This window comes from Papio anubis, chromosome 2 (genome assembly GCF_008728515.1).
Source record: "Papio anubis isolate 15944 chromosome 2, Panubis1.0, whole genome shotgun sequence".
Taxonomy (NCBI): domain Eukaryota; kingdom Metazoa; phylum Chordata; class Mammalia; order Primates; family Cercopithecidae; genus Papio; species Papio anubis.
Window position 1 is genome coordinate 180,005,152 of NC_044977.1, and position 21,427 is coordinate 180,026,578.

The window sequence follows — 21,427 nt, forward strand, 5'->3', positions numbered from 1 at the left end:
CATTGCTGTAGAGATAGTTGCTTATTTGCCTTTTCTGAAAATAAAATGACAAGGTTATAAAAGTAAAATAGAAGATTTCATTGAGGGCATTTCTCTTTCTTTCTTTCTTTCTTTCTTTCTTTCTTTCTTTCTTTCTTTCTTTCTTTCTTTCTTTCTTTCTTTTCTTTCTTTTCTTTCCTTTCTTTCCTTTCTTTCCTTTCTTTCCTTTCTTTCTTTTTTCTTTTTTTTTGCGATGGAGTCTTACTCTGTCACCCAGGCTGGGGTGGAGTGGCGCAATCTTGGCTCACTGCAACCTCTGCCTCCTGGGTTCAAGCAATTCTCCTGCCTAACCTCCCGAGTAGCTCTTTTTCTTTTTTCTTTTCTTTTCTTTTCTGAGATGGAGTCTTACTCTGTCACCCAGGCTGGAGTGCAGTGGTGCAATTTTGGCTCACTGCAACCTCTGCCTTCTGGGTTCAAACAGTTCTGCCTAGCCTCCCGAGTAGCTGGGACTACAGGTGTGCACCACCATGCCCAGCTAGTTTTTGTATTTTTAGTAGAGACGGGGTTTCACCATGTTGGCCAGGATGGTCTCAATCTCTTGACTTCATGATCCACCCGCCTTGGCCTCCCAAAGTGCTGGGATTACAGGCATGAGCCACCGCTCCCAGCCCATTGAGGGCATTTCTTATGTCTCATATTGTACTTGGTGCTGTTAAATGCTACAGAGGGTTTTAAATATAAAACTGGGGTCAGGAAACTGGCTTGTGGGCCAAATCCAGCCTGCCTCTTCTCTTTGTATGGCCTATGAGCTAAGAATGAGTTTTACATTTTTTAAATGTGAAACTCATTTAAAAAAATGTAAAACTTTCTACTTCATTTTTTAAATGGCTGGAAAAAAAATCAAAAGAATGTTTTAATATATGGGCTTTATATAAAATTCAGATTTCAGTGTTTGTTAATACATTTTTGTTGAAACATAGCTGCGCTCATTCATTTACACATTGTCTTTCACTCTGCAAAGCAGAGTTAAAGAGCTGCAACAGAGACTGTGGCCTACTGAGGCAAAAATATTTTCTGTTTGGTCCTTTACCAAAAAAGTTTGTAAGATTCTGATCTAAAAGACAAAGTATTGACAACCTAGGTGATGCCATTCCTGCCATTCTGTTTGACCTCATCTGCTGTTCTGCCTTTTGTTTACTATGCTTTAGCCAGAGTGCCTTTTTTTTCTTTCCTTTGATCCTGCCAAGCTTGTGCCTGCCACAGGACTTTTACATTTGCGTTTCCTTCTGTGCAGGGCTTTCTTCCCATTTCCGTGGCTGTTACTTCTTTTTCATTAGTCTCAGATGTCACCTCTTCTCCATCTTTGTCATTGTCTACCCACATTATTCTATTTTTGTGTATTTGTTTAATCCTCCCCTTTGCATATTTATTTAATCCTCTCTGGTGCCCAAATGAAGGAAAAGACTGTTTTTGTTAGTAGTTGTGTCCATAGCATCTAGAACGGTACCCAAAACAAAAGTATTTGTTTGAATAATCATCACTGGCAGCCTAACTTAATAAAGGGATACATTTAATTGCAGTTGAAAGATAGCTGGAGCTGTATGTAAGAAATAAATACCCTAGGATTCTAATTATTTATATACTTTAATAACATGTTAAACCTCAAATTTGAATTTATAAGAAAATGTAGGCAGTGGTTTTCTTATTATCTTGGTCATTTGTGGAAGCAGTTTAATTCATTTTCTACTTCATTTACTCTGTTAAAATGAGGCCAGTGTCATATAATCTGAATTATGTTAAACTAGTATACTGCATATGAAATTTTTTAAAAAGATGTTCATAATACAAGGGATCTCTATCTTTGTGTGGTAGTCCACAAGTTTGTTCATAAATTGGTTGTTTGAAATGGCATTTTTTTTTCCAGAAAGTTAGAATTATTGCATTTTTGAATATCACAGGATTTGTTAACTATTCGGCCCTCTGTAGCGTCTGGTTAGAAAGCTTCTGTATCCGTCTGGTTAGATACCATGGAAGTTGCGGTTAGCTTTTCTTCCTAATCTAGGTAATGTGATTGAATACTTACCCTTTGTTAGAAGTTATGTTGAGCACTTTATATAGATTATCTCAGTCTTCACAACAGTCCTGACATAGGTACTATTATGCCCATTTTGCAGTTGAGAAAATTGGATTTTCTAAGTAGTAACCTGTCCTTGATTGCACAGTAACTAAGTCCATTATGGTCTTTAAGGGAGTACAGTCAGAGTAGAAGTTTTTTTTTTTTCCTATGCAATTACTTTTTTTCTATGTAATTACGTTTCACTTTGATAGACCATTAGTTCATTTGTTTCCTTATCCAAGTTTTGACTTAATCTTGTTTTTTGAGTGTGTAAATGTTCATGATTCAAAAGGTACATGCAGAAAGCCTCATTCCTTTTCCTACTACTTCTTTCCTGTATATTTCCTGTAAGTAACCATATTTGTTAGTTTCTGGTTTGTCCTTACTGATTTTCTTTTTGCAAGAACAACAACAAACAAAAAACCCCCCAAAATTATGAATACATACATATACATATATACGTATTATATATGTGTGTATTTATTTTCTGATTTTCCTTCTCTCTCACTCAAATTGCAGTATACTAGATATGCCTTTGTACCCCCTTTTTTTTTTTTCATTTAATAATATATCCTGGAAGTCACTTGGAAGAAAAGTTTTACTCACATCATCTAATATCAAGTACTACTAGGTCTTTCAACAGACTTTGCCATATCCACCCAGTATGATTCTTTCTCTTCCTCCTTCCTTTTAGAGTTTCTGTGGTTTGATGTTTTCTAGGAATCATGTTTCTCTTTCCACAGCCTTCTCCCCTGTACCCTCTTCTTTCTCTCACTCCCTTTCTCCTTCCCTTCCCCGTTCCTTCCTCTCTTCTCCCCCTCCCCCTCCCCCTTCTCTTCCTTTCCCTTCCCCTTCTTTTCCTTTCACTTCCTTCCGTTTTAAAATTAGGATATTTAGGAGATATGGGTGTAAATGAGGCCAAAAAGGAAATTCACCTACCTTTAGAAGAAACCTCGAGTCTCTGGTCTTCACAAAGGGATGTTACATTGGACATTCCTATTAAGGAGCTAACTAAGACTGTGGAAGGAAGAGTAGGATAGGAATTTTTAGAAACAGGCAGTTGGTAGGGGGATCCATGGGAATTGGAATTGCTGCTGGTAATGAGAAAGACGGGTGGAGACAAGGCTCATGGTGCCCTCTTCTTCCTTTGTCTTTCCTCCAGTTTTCTTTCTATGAGCCTCATTGGGGCAAGCAGAATAGGGAGATTGGGTTGATGTTTTTCGTGGTGGTCCTAGCAAAGTATGAAGAGATGAGTGAAAGGGGCAACTTGAAAGTGCTCATTAGAAGGTGCTTGAACACTATTAATATGAAGGGGTGTTTATGAATCATGTGGGTATAGGTCAGAGAGTGTCTTGACTGAATACAAGAGATAAATTTCTATTTTGTTTTTGTGTTTTGTTTTGAGACAGGGTTTCTCTCTGTCACCCAGGCTGGAGTGCAGTGGCATGATCATGGCTCACTGCAGCCTTGATCCCTTGGGCTGAAGCAATCCTCCTGTCTCAGCCTCTGAAGTAGCTGTGAGTGCAGGTGCACACCATTGCGCCCAGCTAGTTTTTTTTTTTTTTTAATGTAGAAATGGGGTCTCACTTTGTTGCCTAGGCTGGTCTCGAACTCCTAGGCTCAGGTGATCCTTCTGAAGTGCTGGGACTGCAGGCTCGAACCTCTACATCTGGCCTAAAACTCTTAATGATATTTGAAGAGAGGCACAAGAACCCTCTTACCTTCTTCCTCTCCCAGTGTATAAAATAGATGTGTGGTATATAGGTTTATATCTGTATCTTTCTCTATTTCTTTCTCCATCTACCATGCTTGCTTCATAACTGTCTGTATTTCTATGTTCACCTCTATTTCTCTATGTCTCTCTCAGTCTCTCTAGGCAAAATAGGATATCTACTTACCTACAAAATCATACCTTCCCCTGCTTCACAGCTATGGTCGGGAGGGAGTATAGTGTAGAGTGGCTAAGAGATTGGTTTTGTAATTAGTCAGACTTAGGTCTCAAATTTCACCTCTGCCCCATGGTAGCTGTATAACTGTGTCACTTAATTTTTCTGAGACTCATTATCCCTATCTTTGAAATAGGGGTCATAAATATATATACCCCATGGGGTATTGTAAGGAATACATAAAATTATATTTCTGAAGTGTTTAGCATGGTGCCTAACACATAAGAGTTCAGTAAATTGTAGCTGTTGCTATTGTTATTAATGCTGCTTTTGTTTTAATCTGAGTCAACTGAAGGTACAATGTCTGTCTATATAAACCTGACGTTCAGTTTATATTTGGCTCTCTGAGAAACCATCTCTCTCTTAGCCCGAATGAACCTTTATATATTATTTCCTTTTTGAAAATTTTTTTTTTCAGTTAAACTAAGGTGTCTTTTTTATTGTTTAGGTTGTAAATGTCTTAAAATCCTTATTGTCAAATCTTGATGAAGTAAAGAAGGAAAGAGAGGGTCTGGAGAATGACTTGAAATCTGTGAATTTTGACATGACAAGCAAGTTTTTGACAGCTCTGGCTCAAGATGGTGTGATAAATGAAGAAGCTCTTTCTGTTACTGAACTAGATCGAGTCTATGGAGGTCTTACAACTAAAGTCCAAGAATCTCTAAAGAAACAGGAAGAACTTCTTAAAAATATTCAGGTGAAATTCATATATTTAATAAGATATATGTTTTAAAAATTACAGAAAGGATATGTCTGGACTAAACCTATATTCAGTTAGGAAAATGACATTGGAGAATATCTGTAGTTAAGAGTAGAACTTAATACATGTGTATTTTGTAAAATTAAACTTGGCACATCAGTTTTATTTATATCTATGAAACAAAGTCATTTTTTTTTTCTTTTTTTTGAGACGGAGTCTCGCTTTGTCACCTAGGCTGGAGTGCAGTGGCACGATCTTGGCTCACTGCAAGCTCCGCCTCCCGGGTTCCTGCCGTTCTCCTGCCTCAGCCTCTGGTGCCCGCCACCACGCCTGGTTAATTTTTTGTATTTTTAGTAGAGACGGGGTTTCACCGTGTTAGCCAGGAGGGTCTGGATCTCCTGACCTCGTGATCCTTCCGCCTCAGCCTCCCAAAGTGCTGGGATTACAGGCGTGAGCCACCACGCCCTGCAGAAACAAAGTCATTTCTATGGCTAAAATGTTGCATATTACTTAGGAGTGCTTGATACTTCAGATATTTTTCATGGTTCCAAGTTTTTAATAGCTTTGGTTTTTTTCCGTATAGGAAGAAAATCGAAATTAGTTGGAATTACTGATACCTTTAATTATATGGCTAACATACGTACAGACTTCAGTCATTTTTTTAAAAGATAATGCAAACTAAGTATGTTGAGAAGTTTGAAGTTAGTGTTCGTGTTTACAGATAGGTAATTTGGACTAACAAAGACTTGAAATTTTGCTCTTTTAATAGTTAACGTGCAGAATTAAACATGCATTTCTACTCCTAAATATTGTATCTATATATGATATAAAATATTCCAAAAGGTAAAATAATTTTCATGTTATATTTTTTGCAAGTGTTATATACTAATAGAAATCCATGGTCATTATTGGTTGTTTTGACTCCTATTGGATTTTTGAAATTTTTACTTAAGAAAGATTTAAAGCATAATGAGACTTCAAAAGAGTATACTAGGTAATTCTAGTAATTTTGGATATGTATTTAATTACATATGATTTTCATAATTGGAAAAGATCAATAAAAATGTTATGAGCTATATTTTATAAATAAATGTAAATACATAAATCTTTCTTTTAACAAGGTCTCACATCAGGAATTTTCGAAAATGAAACAATCTAATAATGAAGCTAACTTAAGAGAAGAAGTTTTGAAGAATTTAGCTACTGCATATGACAACTTTGTTGAACTGGTAGCTAATTTGAAGGAGGGCACAAAGGTATGAAGTACATGCAAAAGGAATCATAGCTAGCAAGTACAGATGTGAACGTATAGTTTGGAAGTTAAATGGTATTTCCAGTTGAACCAAATTACTCTTTGCCTGGAATTTTAGCGTTAACGCTATTGTCTCTGCGAAGTTTGTTATAGGAGGGAGAAAGCTTAATGAAGGTGGCAACATTTCATGGGATTGCATATTTCAACTGGCAGAAAAGGGGTATAAATATTCGAGGTAGCAGGAATTAGCAGAGATGTCAGTGACACCTTTTTAAGGGATAGGAAGTTGACTGATGAATTTTGAGAGGACAGGAGTATTGACTAATTTGGGGACTGATTTGTGATAGAAAAGGTGGGGGGCATGACTTTTATATTCTGTGTGGTGGTTTGCTGAGGACAGACTTGTGGCCTGCCCAAGCGTCAAGAGGGCTTCCTAAATATGTAAGTACTTTCTTGTCTTGTCCTTTAAAAAGTTTAGGGAATTTGCTTATATTTCTTTTTACCAGTTACTTTGTTTTTGAGGGAGCAGTGACTTTTAAGTTTTTTCAGATGCATAATTCCTTTTGGTACTTAACTTCGTAATACTCACTGAATAAAGTTACCTTGACACAAATACAGTAGGTAAAATGTAAAACCCTCTGAAGAAAGGGTGAAAATACTGCAAAGCCTTCCAAATAGGATAGTAAAATGCCATTTTAATTTGGTTTAAAATGCTTTGTTTAAATAGGTAAGCTGAGAAAACCCTCCAGAGAGCCTTTAGAAATTCTTTTAAGGGTTTCTGAAGTGTGCTTGCATTTCTGTAGTGAATATGAAAACCTAATCCTTCCACTTAAATAGGTTTAATGTTATTAAGTAATTGACTTTTCTCTAGGAATTAGGAAGATTTTCATGATCATGAAACTTTTAACTTGTTACATTTTTGATGAGAATGTTCTGTAAAAATGATTTTATTTTTATTTTCTCTAGGAATCTTGGATCACATTTAATATTAAGTTGTTGGGCCTAGTAAATTGTATGAATGTATCTCATGCAGATTTCAGTTCTTCGGCTTTAACTATCATTGACAAATTAGCTTTAGATCACATTACTCTCTGGATTAAAAAATTGTTCTTGTTCATTACTTGTATTTGTTCTTTGCTTATAGTTTTACAATGAGTTGACTGAAATCCTGGTCAGGTTCCAGAACAAATGCAGTGATATAGTTTTTGCGCGGAAGACAGAAAGAGATGAACTCTTAAAGTAAGTCTGTTTTGTGTATCAAATTGTACTTAAAGAATTTTCTTTTAAAAAATCATGTAGAGACTTTTGGTGTGAATTTGGTAATATGAGATAGCAATTTCCCTCCTTTTCTCCTGGAAGAAGGAAGTAGATCGAGTATTTTACAAAGCAACAAGCAAACAGCTGCACAATCTGGGAATGAAAGGACGAAAAGAAGCAGAAACTCTAGATGCAGGAAGTACAGTGAGGTCACAGAAATGATAAAACAGTTCAGGTGGCAGATCTCAGGAAGTGCCAGTAAATACAAGCAGTTTATTTTGAACTAGCAAGTAGGTTCCTTACATAAAACTACAGCTATAGAACATGGAGGAGACAGCATGAATAGCTCGGAGAATACCAGCAAAATCACTTTTAGAAGGAGGCTGCTGAGAAAGCAGGGCCAGTTAACATACAACTCATTTTCTGCTGAGTAATCAATACAGAGTAGCACAGTGCTGATAAAAGGTAAAAAACATTAACAAAATTTAATAAAACTTCATAGATGAAGAACATTTACCAAAATAATATTGCCACAGAATAGATGAAAATTATGAGCAAACATCTGACCATGAACTAAACAACAACAGCAACAACAACAAATGTAAGAAGGCAGTCATTCTAAGGCTGGGGTCCCCAGTCCTGGGGCCATGGACTGGTACTGGTTCGTGGCCTATTAGGAACTGGGCTGGACAGCAGGAGGTGGGTGGCAGGCAGGCAGGTGGCTGGGCGAGTATTACTGCCTGAGTCCCACCTCCTGTCAGATCAGCCACAGCATTAGATTCTCATAGGAGCGCAAACACTATTGCGAACTGCCCATGTAAGGGATCTAGGTTGTGCGCTCCTTGTGAGACTCTGACTAATGCCTGATGATCTGAGGTGGGACAGTTTCATCCTGAAATCATCTCCCGCTCCCCTGTGGAAAAATTGTCTTCCACGAAACTGGTCCCTGGTGCCAAAAAGGTTGGGGACTGCAAGCACTCTAAGGAACACTTTGAGCAGAAATTCCAGAACTGCAGGAATATGGTAAGAAAACAGGAAGTGATAAGATGTGAGGTGTCAGAATTCAGGAAAGAAGTAGAAGGGAAGAATAAAACCATCACAAAATGGGAAGGAGCACAAAGGGCAAATAAATGCTGAAGAACACACAGGAACACAGAGTAGAAATTCGGAAATTAAAATGAAATCAAAGTCAAGAAAGAATTACAAAGGATTAGAGAGAAGATGGGCACAGAAAACCTAATATATGCAAAATTGGATTTCTCTCAAAGAAGAAAAACCAGACAGAGCAGTTATTTAACGTTCTCTAAACAGAACACTTATTTAATGATACTCAAGAACATTTTCTTGAAGTAAGTGAAGGTTGTTGAAAGAGTGTATCATATGGTAGGGGAAAATGATCAAGAACTGTCAGCTTCAAGGCATATAAATTATTGGCCTTAAAAGATAATGGCAGAATCCTTTAGCAGTCAGGCAAAACAAGTCAATGTATAAAAAGGCGAAAAAAATTAGGCTGAAAGCACTGTATGCTAGAAGAGAGTGGAGTGATTGCTGTAATCTCAAGGATAGTAAATATGAGTTAAAGATTTTATATCATATAAATACAAGCTAAAGATTTTATATCCAAACTGTACTTCGGGTACATAAAAAACCATCATAAGTAAATAAACATATGCATTCAACATACTTTTGATTAAAAATGTCAGCAGCTTTTCATTTGGAATTAAACAAGTTGATCCTAAAGTTTATATTCATTAGTAATAAATATAAAGAGCTGAAAGAGTCTTATACTGATGACCCTTTCAGGCAACTAGATCTTTATTCATCTCTCTGTTCATATTCATGAACAGAGAATGAACATGTTCGTGTTCATTCACCTCTCTGCTCATGTTCATGAGAGAAGTTACCATTTTCTTCTAAGAAAGAGCAGGTCAGTTGCTTTTAGAATATTTCTGCTAAACCTATAAAAAGCAAATAAATAGAATGTTTTAAAAATGTTCTAAATGTTTAAAAAAAAAGTTTTTTTTTTTTTTTTTTTTTTTTTAAAGACGGAGTTTTGCTCTGTCACCCAGGCTGGAGTGCAATCATGCAATCTTGTCTCACTGCAACCTCCGCCTCCTGGATTCAAGCAATTCTCCTGCCTCAGCTTCCCGAGTAGCTGGCATTACTGGTGTGCGCCACCACGCCTGGCTAATTTTTGTATTTTTAGTAGAAACAGGGTTTCACCATGTAGGCCAGGCTGGTCTCGAACTCCTGACCTCAGGTGATCGGGATTACAGGTGTGAGCCACCCCCACAGCCTAAAAAAAGATGAGTATTCTCCATATTAGTCTTAATGATAAAAAATCTAACAAAAATTAATACAAAACAGTCTACAGACCAGTTTCAGTTATGAATATGGATGCAAAAGTCCTAAATAAAGTATTTGACAGTAATAGTCACCAGGACGTTAAAAAAGAATTATTGACAAGGGGAGGGGGGGCGTTTATTCCAGTATTCAGTATTCAGTGTTTTCATATCAAAGGAAGGATCACTGGTTTGTCTTAATAGATGAGGCAGAAGCATTTGAGAAAATGAGTGTTCTGATACTCAGTAAAATAAGAATAGATAGAAGATAGATGCTTCCATAACATGAAAGTATATATATGTTTGTGTGTGTATATATTTCTGCCCAAAACTCAGTATAGTGATTAATGGAGAAGCACTATAAAGAGTTCCCTCTCAAGTCAAGAACAGAAAACAAATAACCACTATCAGCACTATTTTTAAATACTGTACTGCAGTACCAGCCAAGGCAATCACATGAGAGAGAAATTAAAAAATTGGAAAGGAAGAAGTAAAACTAGCACTATTTACAGACATTATGATTGTACAACTACTTGAAAACCCAAGAAAACCCCAAAACTCTGCAAATAATAAAATAATTATTACTGAAGTTGTTGATCATAAATATAATTTGTAGAAATCAGTGACTTTCATGTAAATAAGCCTTTAGAAGATAAGATGGAGGAAGAGACCCACTTAAAATAGCAACAAAAAAGATAAAATATAAGTTTATAATATTTGAGATCTATGTGAAGAAAACACTATTTCAGGGACACAAAAGAAGACTTAAAAAACATGTTCTTGGATAGGATGACTCAACTTCATAAAGATGTCAATTCTTTTTTTTTTTTTTTTTGAGACGGAGTCTCGCTCTGTCGCCCAGGCTGGAGTGCAGTGGCGCGATCTCAGCTCACTGCAAGCTCCGCCCCCCAGGTTCACGCCATTCTCCTGCCTCAGCCTCCCGAGTAGCTGGGACTACAGGCGCCGCCACCTCGCCCAGCTAGTTTTTTGTATTTTTTAGTAGAGACGGGGTTTCACCGTGTTAGCCAGGATGGTCTCGATCTCCTGACCTCGTGATCCGCCCGTCTCGGCCTCCCAAAGTGCTGGGATTACAGGCTTGCGCCACCGCGCCCGGCCAAAGATGTCAATTCTAAGTTAACTTATACATCAGCCGGGCGTGATGGCATGCACTTCTAGTCCCAGCTACCTGGGAGATTGAAGTGGGAGGATGGTTTGAGCCCTAGGGTTTTAGGTTGTAGTGCGCTATGATTGTACCTGTAAATAGCCAGTGTACTCCAGTCTGGGCAACAGTGAGACCCTATCTCTAATAACAAACATAAATAAAGAAATAAACATATGCATTCAACATACTTGTGATTAAAAATGTCAGCAGCTTTTCATTTGGAATTAGACAAGTTGATCCTGAAGTTCAAGTAGAAAAAGAAACAAGGTCAGCCAGGAAAACAGTAAAAAGAATAGTGAAGGGATACTAGTTCTACCAGATATTAAGGTATATAATACCATCTTTAATTAAAACACAGTGATGCTGGTACATGATTAGACAAAGACAGAATAGAAAATAGAAATAGATTGAAATACATATGTGAATTTAGTGTAAAAGATCTTCAGCCAACCAGAAGAGGTTGTGGACAACTGCCCAGCCATTTAGAAAATAAAAGTTATCTTTATACCAAAGTAAGTTCTGAGTGGACCAAACTTGAAATTTGTAAATGATATATAAGGTGTAAAATAGAATGGAGAATTCCTTAATAAAGCTGGGATGGGCAGCATCTAATAACTCCTACTTAAATTCCAGAAGGTATTAAAAAAAAAGAAAAGAATAAGTTCCTCACAGAAATATGGTAAACAGAGTCAGGATATAACAAATTGGGAATCCAATATTTGAAACTTATTCACAGGCAAAAGGCTAATTTACTTTATTTAGAAAAGAACTAGAAATCAATGAGAAGAAAACCCAATAGAAAACTGAGGAAAAGACGCTAACAGAATTTTGCAGACAAGGAAATATAAATGGCTCTTAAATAAATGAAATAAAAAAAAGAATACCCTCATTCATTATAAAATACAAATTAAAATTAGTCTGAAATAATATTTTTCAGTTTGGCAAGAATCCGAAAGTTTGATAACATGCTTTGTTGTCACATGTTGGAGAAATAGATTTTATATTGCTGTGAGAATACACAATGGTGCAATCCTTGTGTTGGGCAGTTTAGCTGTAAAGAATAAGACTACTAACGCAAACATCCTTTAATCCAGCTATTCTGTTTTTGGGAATCTATTCTGAGGATATATTAGAATATGCTAGAAATGACATATTTATGAGCTTATTCATTTCTGCATTGCAAATAGCAGTAAAAAAGCAGAAACAAAGTGACCAGGGCTGCTGAAATAAAGCTATAGTTGTATAGTGAAATGCTGTGCAGCTATTTTAAAAAACAGGATGTTTTCAATTTACTGATATGGAAAGATCTTCAAGATAGTTATGGTAAAAAGACGCAGAACAGTGTGTAGAGTATGCTTTGTGTAAAAAGGAAGAAAACAATAAACATAGAAATTGACTTGTTTATGCACAAAGAAGCTCTGGATATTCTAAGGAAGAAAGATTGGAATATTGTCATTTTAAATATTTTATAATTCATATATCTAAAAAGCAGGTTTGTTGCTATTTGTGTGTATATTTATTATATACACTTGTCAAATATTTTCAGCTCAGTGATTGAAAGGTGAATGAAAGATGGAAAAGTAGGCCATATAATAATATTAGCTTTTGAATATCTGAGAGTTAATTTTGTTAGTCATTGTTAATACTCAAGGCCAAAATACTTTGAAATCTTACGGAATATAATGTATACTGGAAAAGTATACATAAGTGTATATCTTGTTGAATGTTCACAAACTGAGTACACCCAGGCAACCAGCACTTAGATCAATACACAGAAAATTCTCAGCACACTAAAAGCATTGTTAATGCATCCACCCAGTCAGTCTTTCTTTATCTTTCTCTTCCAGGGCAACCACTATCCTAACTTGTGAGAGAACATAGATTACTTTCTCCTGTTTTTGCATTGCATATAAATAGAATCACATGTGATGTACTCTTCTATGACTGGCTTTTATTCTACATTGTATTTGTGAGATTCATCAGTATAAGTTGTGTGTATTTGTAGATCTTTTATTCTCAATTCTGTATATATTTTATGTGAATATACAAGTTATTTATTCTGTTGAATATTTTGAATAGTTGCTAGTTTTGAGCTTTTGTAAATAGTGCTGGCATGAATGTTGTAAATCACTGCTGTCCAATATTGTTGGTAGCAGTAAAAATATAGAAACAAGTCAAATGTCTGGTTCTGGTTAATTAAATAAAACTATATCTATATGGTGAAGTACTATGCAGTGACATATGCAATGGAAAATGTAAAATTTGTAGTAGCTGTAGTTAGAAAACAGGTGAAATTAATTTCAGTATTCCATTTAACCCAGTATGTCCAAAGTATTATCATTTTAACATATAATCAATGTAAAATTATAAATGAGAGATATTTTACTTTTTTTCATACTAAGTCTTAGAAATCTAATGTGTGTGTGTTGTTTTTTTTGGGTGAGATAGCGTCTTGCTCTGTCGCTTAGGCTGGAGTGCAGTGGTATGACCTCGGCTCACTGCAACCTCTGCCTCCTGGGTTCAAGCAATTCTCTGCTTCAGCCTCCCGAGTAGCTGGGTTTACAAGCGCCCACCACCAAGCCCGACTAATTTTTGTATTTTTAGTAGAGACGGGGTTTCACCATCTTGGCCAGGCTGATCTTGAACTCCTGACCTCGTGATCCACCTGCCTCGGCCTCCCAAAGTGCTGGGATTACAGGCGTGAGCCACCGTGCCCAGTTTAATGTGTATTTTATACTTACAACACATCTCAATTCAGATTAGCCACATTTCAGATGTTTGATAGCTATATGTGGCTAGTGGTTACTGTATTAGACAGTATATGCTTTTGGTGAGCATGTTATATGCAGTGCTGTTGGGTATATATCTAGGTCAAAGGGTATGTGTATGCTTAGTTGGTATTTCAAATAGTTTTCCAACGCGATTGTACTAATTTATATTCCTCCTAGCAATATCTGAGAGTTCTGGTTGCTCCACATTTTTGCCCTTAGCTATATTCTGCTGGGTTTGTAGTATTATCTCATTGTATGAGTTTAATTTTCATTTTCCTGATGACTAATATGTCCTTTTTATATGCTTATTAGCTGGAGGCTTTGCTTTTTAATTTCTGTTTTCATTGAAATCTTTCATCAGTAATTTAAAGAGTTTAAGAAGAATGAGTGGTTTACTCTGAGCTTTACTTTCTTTTTACTAATGGTTTGAAAACCATTGTCAGATTTTGGGCGTAGGAATACTGGTGGCATTTTTTAAAATATCTTTTTGCTCTTTTACATTATTGGTTTTATTTAATAGCATTGATTTATATCTTTTGTAAGTGGCTAGGAAATTATCATTTGCCCTGTAAATGTGTTATTTACTGCATCCATCCCTAGAGTTTATCAAAGGAAAAAAGGTATTGTGTTAAAGCTTTATAATATATATATATATATTTTAGATATTTCCAAATCTGACCTTTTAGAATTTTGATATTAAAAACTTATTAATAAATAATAAGCAGTTATTTACTTGTATTAAGAAGTAGCTTTTTTTTTTTGATGAATGTATACTAGTTTTCTTTATGTTTGGAGTGATTGGGGCCCTTCTTGAGAGGGAAGTTGGGATGCGGACAATGTGGGGCTTTGCTGTTATTTGTTAAATCAGGGCAAAAGGTACTGTCTCAGACATTTTGGGACTTGTCATATTTACTTCTCTGTGTACATTAATCAGTGCAGTGAAAAGATGATTGACATCATGTATTACATGGAGTGCATTTTACCTTAGGTATTGTTTAGTGTGGTTTTGGGATGAATTTCAAATTACTGTTAGAGAAGACAAAATTTTCTAATTTTTAGTACTAAATTGTAAGAGTATTTTCAGCAATATGTCTTTCATGAGTTTACCTTAGTGACAGGTCATGTGTTATCTTTTAACATAAAATATCTCAATGCCACATTTCTTTGAATGTCTTCAGAAAGTTTTTATCTAGAAATTTGCATAATGGTTTGCATAAAAGGTTAGCTTTTTCATCTGTTTTATTTTGTATAAACACTGATAAAGTGATTACAACACTGGCTACATAAGTCATTGTAGTTTTCTGATAACTTTTAGATAGATGATGTTAGGAGTTTTTTAAATCCAGGGACTACCTTTTATTAGAGGGTGGGCAGTCTTTTAGGATTACTTGCCCAGTTTGACATGTTTCTTACTCTAGCTATAACTGTGATCTCTGAAAATGTTTACTTTTTTCCCCTAGTCTTCAGAAATAGAAAAAAGATACAACTTCATTTTATTAAACAGTAGGAAGAAAGAGGATTGAGATTCTAGTCAAGAATAGAAATGTAGTATATTTTATTTTTTTTCAGTTTTTGTTATATTGATAAATAATTGTACATATTATGGGGTACATGTGATACTTTGATCGTGAATATAATGTGTAATAATCAAATCAGGGTAATTAGGATATTCATCACATATTTGTGGGGCACATGTGATATTTTGATACATGAATACAATGTATAATAATCAAATCAGGGTAATTAGGATATTCCTCATCTCAAATGTTTACCGTTTCTTTGTGTTGGGAACATTCCAAATCTTCTAGCTATTTAGAAATACACAATAAATTACCATTAACTATCATCACCCTATGGTGCTATTAAACACTAGAACTTATTTATTCTATCTGACTGTATTTTTGTACCCATTATCCAACCTCTCTTGATCCCCACCCCCTACTCTTCCTTGACTCTAGTAACCATCATTCTACTCTCTGTCTCCTTGTTTTTAGCTCACACATATGAATGAGAACATGCAATTGTCTTTCTGTGCCTGGCTTATTTCGCTTAACGTAATGTCCTCCAGTTCCATCCGTGTTGCTGGAAGTGACAGAATTTCATTTTTTTTATGGCTGAATAATATTCCATTGCATATATATACTACACTTTATCCATTTATCTGCTGATGGACACTTAGGTTGCATTCATTCTTGGCTGTTGGAAGTGCTGCAACAAACATGGGAATATAGATATCTCTTCAATATATGGATATCCTTTCTTTTGGATATATACCCAGCGATTGCTGGATCATATGGTAGATCTAGTTTTAGTTTTTTGAGGGACCTCCATACTGTTTTCCATAGTCGCTGTACTAATTTGAAATGTAGTATATTTTAAAATGCCATCATTGTTTGGAATCTGTTTTCTATATTTCATGTATGAAGAAAAGAAAAGCTGGTATTTTATGTGTGTTCATTGTTTTCTATCATGTTAATTTTTAATACTTTGTCTTTGATAAGGGACTTGCAACAAAGCATTGCCAGAGAACCTAGTGCTCCTTCAATTCCTACACCTGCATATCAGTCCTCGCCAGCAGGAGGACATGCACCAACTCCTCCAACTCCAGCGCCAAGAACCATGCCGGTTAGTAGGCAAATATTTTAAACAGAGATTTTACATTAGTGATGATTACTTGTTTTAATGGATAAAACATGGTTTACATAGGAAGGATCTAGTGGTTACCACCTGCATCAGGTAACCAACCTCCTGATATTTTGCGATACGTAAAACACAGCATCATTCAAGAATTCTTAACCAAAAAAATGCTTAGCCCGAATCTAATCAAGCCCTTAAACAAACTTTCTGTTTACAGCAAATAAAACAAATGATAAAATGAGAAGTTAAATTATGCCATTAGGAAACAATTGGACAAATCTATCACATGGGACATTTATATGAAATAACTGAGTTGATCTTTTCTAAAAGTGAGTGTCATAGGTTTTAAAAAAAGGGCATATTCTAGATGAAAAGAGATGAAAGTTTCCTTACAATCAAATGCAAATGAACTTTGAGTTGATTTTGGTTTATAAAAATAGCTATATGAGCTTTTTTGTGTTAATTAGGGAAAATTGAATTTGGAGTGGATATTTGATGACATTGGGGAATAGCATTAGTTTTTTAAGGATGAAAATGGTATTGTGATTATGTAGGATAATATCCTTATGAGAACTTGAGTGCTGAAGTCTTTAGGGCTAGTGTCATGAAGTTTGCAACTTACTTCAAACGATTCTGCAAATATGTATGGATGTAGTTATAGATAAAGCAGAAATGGCAAATGTTAATAGTTATTGAATTTCATTGGCAGATGTGTGATTATTTTATATACTATTCTTTTAAAATTTTCTGGTGTTTGACATTTTTCATATAGAGTTTGGGGACTGGGAGGAGATGATGGTAGTAAACAGTACCTGTGCTGCTTTCTTCCACCTCAAATGTCCAGCCACTCAGGAAGCAGTAAATGATTAAATATTAGGCACCAGGAAAAGAGCAGTGGCTATGGAGTTTCCACAGATTGGAGAATTATTCAACTATGATATATTTCTATAGTAATAAGCCAGTATTTAAGAATGGGAAATAAAAATATATTTGGTTGGATTCTAGAGTTTCTCATATGTCCTTATTAATTTTAATTAATAGCAGTTTGAGAGAAATGAAACATTTTATAGTCAATGCTGACTTTTTCTTATAGCCTACTAAGCCCCAGCCCCCAGCCAGGCCTCCACCACCTGTGCTTCCAGCAAATCGAGCTCCTTCTGCTACTGCTCCAGCTCCAGTGGGGGCTGGGACTGCTGCACCAGCTCCATCACAAACACCTGGCTCAGCTCCTCCTCCACAGGCCCAGGGACCACCCTATCCCACCTATCCAGGATATCCTGGGTAAGGCTTCAACATCATGTATCCCAAGTTGGCTAATATTGTTTCTAGGCTCTGGCTAACCTGTTAAAAACAGGGTCACCCCTTCTACAAATGGAAGTGTCATGAATGAATAAGCTACACTGTCAGCTTATCCAGAAATGAAAATAATGTTATGGTCACTTACATAAATAGCTATTTCCTAGGCTTTTAAAATTTGTTTTTATACCTTACATATTGGGTTTATATTAAATAATCTCTTCTGTATAGAGTTCAGTAGGTATTTCCTTGGACTTTAGGTGATAAACAGGTACCTTTTCTGAGCGTAGCATAGCAAAACTGATAAGGCCTTATTTACATCCCTATACTTAGAATACTTGGCATTTAATAAACAGTTGAATAGAAATTTATCTAATTATGGGTTGCACTTTCTTAAAGGTTAACCTCTGTGATAATTTCTTAATCTTAAAAATCCAAACATTTGACTACCTTTTAAGGTGTGCTCTAAATTTTACTTAGTAAGTACATGTTGTCTTCCAAATATTAGAACTTTTAAAGTTGTAAATTTATGTACATCACAGTGAATATTGAATATTGTGGAAGAGGAATGTATTTAGATGACTAGTTTTGCCACGTTAAAATGAAGGGTCTCCATATTTTTTCTTTCTTTTAATACTTGAATACTTAATCTTATTTTCTTCGGTATTTTTTTGGATAGTATTAAACACTTGGTACTCTTTTGTTGTAATTAAGAACAGGATAGGAATGCTTTTCTCTGACAAGTGCCTTGAAACAGTTTTTCTCTCTCCACTGTTCTTTAACAGACTAAAAAATAGAAATGACTTTCATGAAAAACGTAATTCTAGAATAATTATTGTTTTATTTTTTAGTATTTGATTTACCAATCAAGTTTTTTTTGTTTTCTTCTCCCTATCAGGTATTGCCAAATGCCCATGCCCATGGGCTATAATCCTTATGCATATGGCCAGTATAATATGCCATATCCACCAGTGTATCACCAGAGCCCTGGACAGGCTCCATACCCAGGACCCCAGCAGCCTTCATACCCCTTCCCTCAGCCCCCACAGCAGTCTTACTATCCACAGCAGTAATATGTCTGCTCAGCAGCTCAGCTGATTCAGATCAGAGGGAAAGAAATACCAACCCTGCAATAAGTGTACTAAACTCTACGCTCTGGTTAATGTAATGTACTCTCCTGGACTGAATGCAGTGTATAATTTCTGTCTACAGCTAGAAGCTGTGCCCCACTTCCACATATGATTACACATGTGAGATTTGCTGCTGTTGCAGTATAAACACTAGGTATAATAGGATTTGAAATTGTATTACAGTTCATAAAAATTGAAAATGAGAAATTAAACCTGCAAGTGAAACATTTGAAACTATTATACTTTCTACATAAGACACTGTTGGGACATCAGATACTTACAAAGATGGTTTAAGTATGGATACTCGAGAAAATTAAGTTTTCTTTCCCTTTGGTTTATTGATTTGGTTTAATTTCCATTATGCTATTTTGCATAATCAAGGCATTGTAAATCTTATAATTTTAAAATAAATTACTTAAGAACAGTTGTCATTGTTATGTTTTGTTATTGATTCTCATTACTGTCTAATTTTTTTTTTCTGGTATTAGTCTCATTTTGTATGTATATAAGTTAAACATATACTGTTTTTTAAGTGCATGAATAGTACAAGTTATTATCAAGGACGTTTTATAGGGAAACCAAAAGAATAGTATCATAGTTTATCTTTCATATGCTGATTAGTAAACGGCTTTTGACATTTATTTTAAAAAGTCCTATAATGTGGAAGAAACAAGCAATTGCTACCAAAGATTCTTCAAATAAATATACAAATAAATGTGTATATTTAATGTTTTATTGTTCGCTTCTCCAGAAAATTGATGCAAATTCTGGTAATAATTCTTGCATTTTTTTCCCCGTAACCTGGTTAAAATAAATATGCCATTGACAATACTTCATAATGTAATGGAATTGTTTGGGGAACACTTACTGTACCCTCTTATCCTTTTTTCCACCTTACTGTGTTAACTTAGTGACATTTAATGCCCAATATGTATGAATAGATCTAAGCCATTTAATTTTTTTTCCTTAAAGATTGGACTATTTTATAATTCAAGGAGCATACAAAAAAATGGTTGGGAACATATGCCAATTCTGGAGTAGGCTATGTATTTAATACTCATCTCTGCCGTTAGGATATCTACTCACTGTATAAACCTCAGTAAAAATAGTGAAGACATGCATCATGGAATGAGAAAATGAGAAAGGAATGAGTTGTCTAACATCGCAGTGGGATCTGTTTTATGTGAGGTTCATTTCTGAACACATTAGGCGTATGAGCAGATTTCCAATGAATCTATTTATGTTTATTTTCTGAGTTTCAACGCTGACCTTTTCTTGCATTATTGTTTCATTTTAATGATAGTGTTGCTTGTCCCACTGTTGTTTTCATTGACAGTTTGGATTTATATTTTAAATGTTCGAATGAAAGTATGATTGTAAAAGGGAGTGAATTGGTTTAAAAATATATGTATATTTTAAACTTTGTTGTGTGTAGGAAACATGAAGGCATGTTAATTCAATATAAATGGCTTTGATTTCATGGAATATTAAAATTGGTTTAAAGTCCAATAGTTAAACCTTAGCAAAAGTAGTTTTTTACTTTATCAATTGCTAAGATTTAATACTTTGGATTATCAAAGTGTGACATGGGCTTGTTTGACTATTCTGTAAGTGGCATTTAAGTTCCACATTCTTATTACTTGAGGTACTTTATACTAACATAAGACACTCAGTGAGAGTTAGAGGTATTACACATTGCTAGTTTATAATGTCTTACTAATGCAGAAAAAAGGAAAAAACAAAATTGGCCTGAATATTCTCTTGGGGAAAGAGGGCACCAAAGAAAAGGGTAAGTGCATCTGAGGGCCAAAAAGAGATGTATAAGCCTTTTAGCCCATTCCCCATGCTGGGCCTGCTCCCAGAGCCACAGGAAGATCATTCAGAAACTAGGAAAGGAGGCCCCCATAGCTGCTCCTGCCACAGCACACCTGACTCTCATCGGCTCTGTTAGTGTAACCTTTTAAATGTAGCAACCGAAACCCTTTTCCTCTTGTCAGTTCACTCATCCTTTGGTTTCTTTTTGATCACCTGTGTCTGGGGACAATCAGTCACACGAAATGCAGCCCTTTATTGCTGTTACGGATAATACTGTTGATTTGGAGTTGGAAGGGTACTACTCTGTGGTTCAGGTGTGTTGTACCCATGTTTATAATTAGGCTTTATTATCTTCCTAAACCAAGGAAAGGAAATCATCCCCAGACCATTTATGTTGAGCTTTGGAATACTATTTTAAACTGGATTATACTTAAATAATGAAGCTCTGCATAGAGGAACTAGTCAGAAGTAGGGAAAACACTGTCTAGTTTTTATCAGTCTGATATTAAGTATTGATCTAAGAGAACTCTCCCTGTGCCCCTTGGTCTTTATTTTCAGTTAAGAAAAACAGTCACATGTCACCACAAACCAATCAATCTTTATGAGATACTCCTGTATCCATACCCCAGCTTGTTTGCAATTTATAATCCTCCCCTTCAAAACTAAGAAGTTACAGAAAAAAAGAATGGATTTCACAGAGCCTTGTGTCCCTAAAGTTCTATCCCAGTCAGCAGTCTTTATAGTCAAAACAGATTTTAAAAAATGTTTTCCATTTGAGCTTTACAGTTAGCAAAAGTGCTTTTATACATGTTCTGATTTCAGAAACAGGATAATATAATTTGTTAAGTAGGTTTCAGTTTGCTAATAGGGATTTTTTGTGTTTTGTTTTTTAATTTTCAGCATCTCTTGAAGAATCTTGCTACAGCCAAGTGGCATCTCACCTTTTAGAGACGTTTGCAATTATTAGTTGATTCACAGTACAGAACAAGGTGTAAAGGAAAAAACCCTGCTAGGTAGTGTTATA

The 21,427-nt window shown here is 35.5% G+C and overlaps 1 protein-coding gene across 2 annotated transcripts in view; it reads left to right on the forward strand.

The window, feature by feature from the left end:
• The window catches only part of LOC116273852 (programmed cell death 6-interacting protein), a 73,276-nt gene extending 54,261 nt beyond the window's left edge, over window positions 1–19,015 (forward strand). For both annotated transcript variants that reach the window (XM_031663839.1, XM_031663840.1), the window contains exons 13-18: window positions 4,490–4,738; window positions 5,863–5,997; window positions 7,138–7,232; window positions 16,027–16,150; window positions 17,256–17,443; window positions 18,357–19,015. In XM_031663839.1, the coding sequence (XP_031519699.1) occupies window positions 4,490–4,738; window positions 5,863–5,997; window positions 7,138–7,232; window positions 16,027–16,150; window positions 17,256–17,443; window positions 18,357–18,531 (966 nt within the window). In that variant the 3' untranslated portion in view covers window positions 18,532–19,015. The remainder of the gene's footprint in view (window positions 1–4,489; window positions 4,739–5,862; window positions 5,998–7,137; window positions 7,233–16,026; window positions 16,151–17,255; window positions 17,444–18,356) is intronic.
• Window positions 19,016–21,427: the final 2,412 nt, after the last annotated feature.